General features: G+C 38.3%; 1 protein-coding gene across 1 annotated transcript in view; it reads left to right on the top strand.

Moving 5' to 3' along the window:
- The window catches only part of espnla (espin like a), a gene marked incomplete at both ends in the record, with an annotated part of 31,390 nt that overhangs the window by 1,887 nt on the left and 22,881 nt on the right, over positions 1-6,622 (top strand). The window contains one exon of the mRNA XM_079840909.1: positions 4,817-5,007. Coding sequence (XP_079697035.1) covers positions 4,817-5,007 — 191 coding nt within the window. The remainder of the gene's footprint in view (positions 1-4,816; positions 5,008-6,622) is intronic.

Below are 6,622 nucleotides of genomic sequence, written 5' to 3'. Positions count from 1 at the left end.
ACACTAATGTGAGTAAAAATGATTGTATTGCATTGTTACAGATCGTTTGAAATCTATTGATTATGTGTATGTGTCTAACTGAACATACCTTTGCACGCTGTCAAAGGTTGAAGAATCCTTTATTTGTGGTGTTGGTTCATTGTGATTCGGGATTAGACTCAATGGGCCATGGCTCGCAAAGCCCAACGTCCCGGGGCTATGTGTTTTCCAGATGGGCTACCAAAACGTAAGCCCGGCCTGCCGACAGGCTATCTTAAATAGTGAAATAACATTCCTTTCTTGATGTGCGCTGTTCACTCTCTTGACTTGATATTTGAAGGAAAAATACAATCGCGGAAGTTTAGAACATGCTGATTTGTCTGACTCTGCATTGAGGTGTGTGTGTGAGTGTGACGCATGGTTCGCAGTTATATTCACTAATCGGGTGGGCCAAGTAATAAAAAAAATAACATTCCAATCAATCGCGGGTAGATGAGAGATAAATCATTGTGTTTGTTGGATAAAGACATTTTGTGAGCCCTGTTGGCGATTCATTCCGGTTGCGGTTTTCCCACACGCTTTCAAAACAATTCCCACATGACAGGGGAGCTGAAGCTCATTAAATATGAAAATCTTATCCAATCCTTGCCGTGGGCGTCCAAGTCTTCAGTGCGGCACGCCCATAAAAACTGAGTGTTCCAGGAGAGAGCCTCAAAACCAGGGTAGAAAATAGCCTATTACTTATTCATTATGATGTTTTTTAATGTAAAAACCACGCGAACGTCATGTATTGACCTCAGACAACAGTATATAAATTTAAAAAGCCAGTTCATGACGCCTTTAAAATATAACTTTCACAGTGCATTGTGTGTTCACAACATGGAAAGCAAGAATTTGGAAAGCAACACCTGCTCCAAATATAGCACCTTACACAAGAGGTTCTCCAGGTCTAGGAACTGTAGAACGGTGTGAATGGTGTGATTACATCACTTTCCCTTGCTCTGTTTACTCTTTGCTCAGTAGTATTGCATGACCACTGTAATCATGACCAGATGGGTTAGAGGGGGCTCAATCTAACCGTTAATGCTATTTGTTTACCAGGGGAGTACAGGCTCCTCTGAGACCCCCAACACACACACACCGCCTGTTCTCACACTAATGCAAACCAGCGCTTTTAACATCGACAACCTCTTGATCTAATTTATGGCCAGCTGTGCTGTATTAAAGTAGATGTTTTAAGTGCCTTGTTATCACGGACTAAAGTGATAACAATATTCCAGGTTGGTGGTCTTGCTTAGAGTTCATCAGAGTTTTTTTTAAGCCTGTGCTTGCCAAGGTGAGGTCAAAGTTGTTCGCGGTTGAATTATTAATGAACATTTCCTTGGTCTGATTAAATAAAGATGGCTACACTAATTTGATCACATTGGTGGAGTAGAGGAGTGATGTCCCGTTGAGGAACGAAGTCTGTGTCAGCAGCAGCAGATTTATTGTAGAATGGATAATACAGGCTGTTGTTATGATTACATCATGAGATGACCTTTATCAAACTGAATGTTCTTTCAGGTTATTATGAACTCAATGGCAGCATAGTTTGATATTATTTGTATTCTCACTACTCACATGCAAAAATAATAGCTTGTGATATTAATACTCTTTCCTTTTAGTGTCATTTCTGCTTAGGCAAACTGTATTTGTTAAATGTATCTGGTGTGTTATTTTGGGTTCTCACAACTGATGTAAAATCTAGTTTAAAACACACACTCCAAGGTTTTAGAAATTAACTCTTTGTATACATGTTAGTTTCATATGATTTTAAAAACTTTTATACCATTTTCATAATTTTTGTTTGTCTCTAAAAATGTCATGTTGCAACCATAATGTAAAAAGTGATATGTTTTCTTTACATTTTGAATACACATCTTAATCATTAAAATGTACAAAATCATGTATTATTGGTTCACAATATTTAGGATTTTTGGATTAAAATATCCAAAAATCACTAGAACAGTCTTCTATATTTTGTTGACTTGTGTACTTTCTAAGAATGTTTAAATCCAGAGAAATAAGCTTTTTTAACCAGGACACGGACCGTGTTCTTGCGTCGCCTATCACTGACATCATACCCGCATTACCCTCGATTTCTTTTGTACCCTCGGTTTTATTTTGTAGAAACAATGGAAACACCAAAGACGATTTAATATATTTTATTAGACAAGGGAACAACTGTTTGGAGACATTTATTGACAGAAAACTAATTCTTGTACAGTAATAGCATTTTCTTTGTCATACAATGTTTTAAAATTATTTGCATGCCATTTAGCAACACAAGCCATCCAGCATTTATTAACTTGATATTACAATATCGATCTAGCTAAGTGTCTCATAGCAGCTGTGGAGTGAGAACACAGAGTAACGTTATAACATAATTTTCAACACACTCAAATGTATCTAATATAATAAACCAGAGCTGCGTTACCCCATGTACGCTTGACCGGGAGAAATGGAAGCGGCGACTGTCGCATAATAAAAGTTCCGCTGTAGTCGAGCAGTGTGTCGTGCAATCGCTCCAGCGGAATCGTTCCACTCCCACAGCACTCGGCCTTGCCATGATCCCAGCCTGTTTCCCTGTCATATGTGAGGACTTTTGTTATTTCCATGTCTTGTGCCGTGTTTTGTAGTTCTTTGTAGTTTTTCATGATTATTAGTTTTCCCAAGGTGTTGCATGCCTATCAGCCACTCCCCCTTGTTATCTTGTTAACCTTGTTTCCCTTTGTGTATATATACTCCAGTGCTTTAGTTGTTGTTTGTCGGTCGTTGCACCTGTATGTGTGTTCCTGTCGTTGCTCTCCTGCCTGTTTGTGGATAACGTACTCGTGTTCTTGGAGTTTCTGTTTATGTTGTTTGTTATTAAATCGTTCATGCTGCATTTGGATTCCCACTCTGCTTCATCCCTGCCCTGCTCACACGTAACCGACATCAAGCTACGCCTTTGTTTTGAATAGGCGACCTCGAAAAACGACATATTGTGCCTAATTCATAGATATTACATTTGACCTCATAAAAAGCTTTTATGACTTATTGAGATGAATTGACGCATTCTTGGGGTTCTGCATGAGTGCTTTCTATAATATAATTTCCTGAATTTCTTTTCAAGAATTTAATTCATTTTCTTCTCAAATTTTTTTTTACATTATGCTGCACTAAAAAAAAAAACCATCAAAAGGAACAGAAATTAACACCATTAAAGAGGTGTATAGAACTCATTGTATGTATAAATAGTATGTTTAACCATTCTCCGGCTTTCGTTTGGGAATTACTCTCAGGGTCTTTGGGGTCTCCACAGACCCCAGGCAACCAAAATTTAATTTTGTAACAAAACAATTGTTTTTTTTTAGAACAAATGTAATTGTACTCTGTTTATTAATGTTTTTACTCAACATATGTGCAGTTTTTGGAGTATTATAATAATTCTTAAATTTATATAAATATATTTTTAATAGATTAATGGATTTTCACACAAAATATGTTTTTTATGTACAATTCCTTTATAAAAGACCCAAATTTCTAACTTTCATTTGTGGGGATAACATGGATAATTTGACATGGTTTAGTGTAAGATTTTTGCCCATCTTATAGAAAATACAGTTTTAAAATAAAAATAAAAAAAAGACTTATACCAGTAAATGGCTGCAGAGCTCCACTGCTGAAAGACATCTTTTCACAAGTATTTTTCCGTTGGATTCATATCTAAATGTTATGAAATCACATTTATAACAATTAAAATTAATACATTTTGTCAAAGTTTAGCATTTTTTTTGGACTGAAATTATGATTAGAATCAAGCCTGAACAAGAGAAAAGTTGGAGTCTTTAGAGTTTATCATTTATTTCAAATGTCTGATTTTCTTATAGTTCTACAAATTGAATCTACACTTCAGTTACTATCTGTGACAGAACAAAAATGAACAGAAATGAACAGTTATATTACATATTGAGTAAAAAATACACAACATGAACATCAAAATACAATGATCTGAACAGCAGTAACAAGCAAAAACAAATGTTTTCCTGTGTGTGTGTGTGTGTGTGTGTGTGTGTGTGTGTGTGTGTGTGTGTGTGTGTGTGTGTGTGTGTGTGTGTGTGTGTGTGTGTGTGTGTGTGTGTGTGTGTGTGTGTGTGTGTGTGTGTGTGTGTGTGTGTGTGTGTGTGTGTGTGTGTGTGTGTGTGTGTGTGTGTGTGTGTGTGTGTGTGTGTGTGTGTGTGTGTGTGTGTGTGTGTGTGTGTGTGTGTGTGTGTGTGTGTGTGTGTGTGTGCGCGTGCGCGTGTGTGTGTGTGTGTGATAATTTTGTATTGTGGATGTTTTATGCATTGTTGTAAGTGTGCCACTTCATTTCTGTATGGGTGTTCTGTGTTGTTTCTGTTTTTGAGGATGAATTTTGTCCATTTTCTAAGCGTGGTCTCCAGAGAGAGTGTGACTTTTTTGTCACACAAACATAAAAACAGATATCAATCCAATTAATTTTTTTATATGTAGATCTAGAGAGTGTTGACCACCGTACAAAGTATCATGCCATTTGGACAAAGGGAAAACTTTTTTTAATTTGAGCAAATGTCCTTTGTGGTCAGAAAAGACCCCGAAGACCGGAGAAGGGTTAATGTATTTTTAAATTAATTAAGTGGACAATGCATATAATATGCATACATTGTTTATTTTATAACATTCTGATAATGACTTTTCCGAACAGACATTATAGGAAATTCAACTTTTTGTGTGCAAAAAAATTATTTAATAAAGAATTGTTGTTTCTAACTATTCTTATTTGTTTCTTTGTATTCAGGATCAGGATTTTGGTGGGGCCACTCCGCTTCATCTCGCTGCACGTTTCGGGAGGGTGGAAGCTGTCCACTGGCTGTTATCTCATGGCGATGGAACAGAAGTAGAAACAAACTGCGGTGCTCTTCCTGCCCACTATGCTGCAGCAAAGGGTGACCTCACCTGTTTAAAGCTGCTGATTGGTCAAGCTCCAGGGTACAGTGTTACAACTCGCACACGTACTAATGATAGAGATAAATCTCATGTGGCAGAGGTGGATGAAAAGAAGCATGTGACAAACAGTTTTGGGTCACTAGTCTTGTAGGTCACACGTCTTGATTTCTTTGAGTAACTAGTGTCTTTTTAAAAACAGATCCAATTTCAGACTTTTTGTAAATACGGCTTAACATTTATCTGAAGTAGATAGACATTTTGGTACTCTGGTGATATGTTTATTCATGTATTGAAGTTTCAGAGCTCTCCCACTTGAAATTGGAACAGCATGGAACAAAAAAGCAACATCAACCTATTATAATTTCTTTAAATGATTATGGCCTGGTTTCACTTAGATATTTATAAACGTGCCTTTGAAAAAAAATTGCTGGTGTGCATCCTGAGACAAAAAATGGTTTTAGTTAAAACTAGGTTTAAAGGTCCCATGGCATGACATTTTCATTTTATGAGGTTTTTCAATATTAATATGAGTTCCCCAAGTCTGAATATTGTCCCCAAGTGGATAGAAATGTTGATCGGTGTAAACCCGAGTTCTGGCTGTCTTTCTCTGCCTTTGAGAAAATGACAGGCCAGACGAGCCAATCCTGAAGTCTCCTGGTTTGACGTCCAAGCAGGAACGGTTACCTCCCTTTCCTCCGCCCAGAGAATCTGGCACACCCATGCAAACACTCGAGAGATCATGGCTTGTGAACGAGTGAACGCTGGCAGTTTCTCAGTGTTTGGATGTACAAATGAAAACAGAAGTCTTTTTTCAGTTCCTTCTGATCTGTGATCAGTGATTTCTGATGTGTAGCTAATTATTTATTATTCGTGCACACGCTGCGGCTTCTCTCTCTCCCGACAGAGCGGTGTGTTTTCGTGTTTTCTATCTTGTGAGTCAGTGTTTTTGTACGCCCTCGTCGCGTCTATCTGTTCTACAATGTGCATACAGTCGTTTCTGCTCAACATCAGCATCAGTAACATCTTTAGAGATAAACCTTATACACGCCGAGGCTCGGGCTGCACTGGCCAGACGGCCTCCAACATCCCCGACCCCCAGTACTGCATCTGGCCCACAGCGGAGGCACCAAACGCGGCGCGAGATTAAGCAGAAGGGGGTAAGCGTGAGGGTATCTGGGCTAGGCTAGCCAGCTATTCCCACAATAAACTGGATTACATTCGATTACTGCTGTTGTCTTTGTTTGCGCTGTGTACTCAATGCGCGTCACTGACGCTTTCCATATGATAGGAACATATCTAAAAATAATGGTATTATCAACACTTATTAACTCGTTCATCTCGACAGCAGTAATGGTACTTTGCATGTGTTACAAAGTTGGTAATAATGATGAAGACGGACTCGGCGTGACTGGGACTCTTGTTTATTCAGAACTCTCAAATACAAACACAATAAACTCGCGCTGACAGACAGCGCTCTCATAACTCAGTAGTTACTATAAATAACTTTGTTAGCAATCGCTGAGCTCAGTCTCTGATACATAGTGATGTCCGGTTCACGAACTATCTTTCTTTTGAACCGGTTCTTTTTAGTGAACCGAATCAGTTCACCAAATCGGACTGAATCGTTCTAAACGGTTCGCGTCTCCAGTCAGCGCTG

The sequence above is a fragment of the Gobio gobio genome, assembly GCF_949357685.1.
Source record: "Gobio gobio genome assembly, chromosome: 17".
In the NCBI taxonomy this organism is placed as follows: Eukaryota; Metazoa; Chordata; class Actinopteri; order Cypriniformes; family Gobionidae; genus Gobio; species Gobio gobio.
Note: the sequence above shows the minus strand (reverse complement) of the source record. Positions and strands in the feature narration are given on the sequence as shown.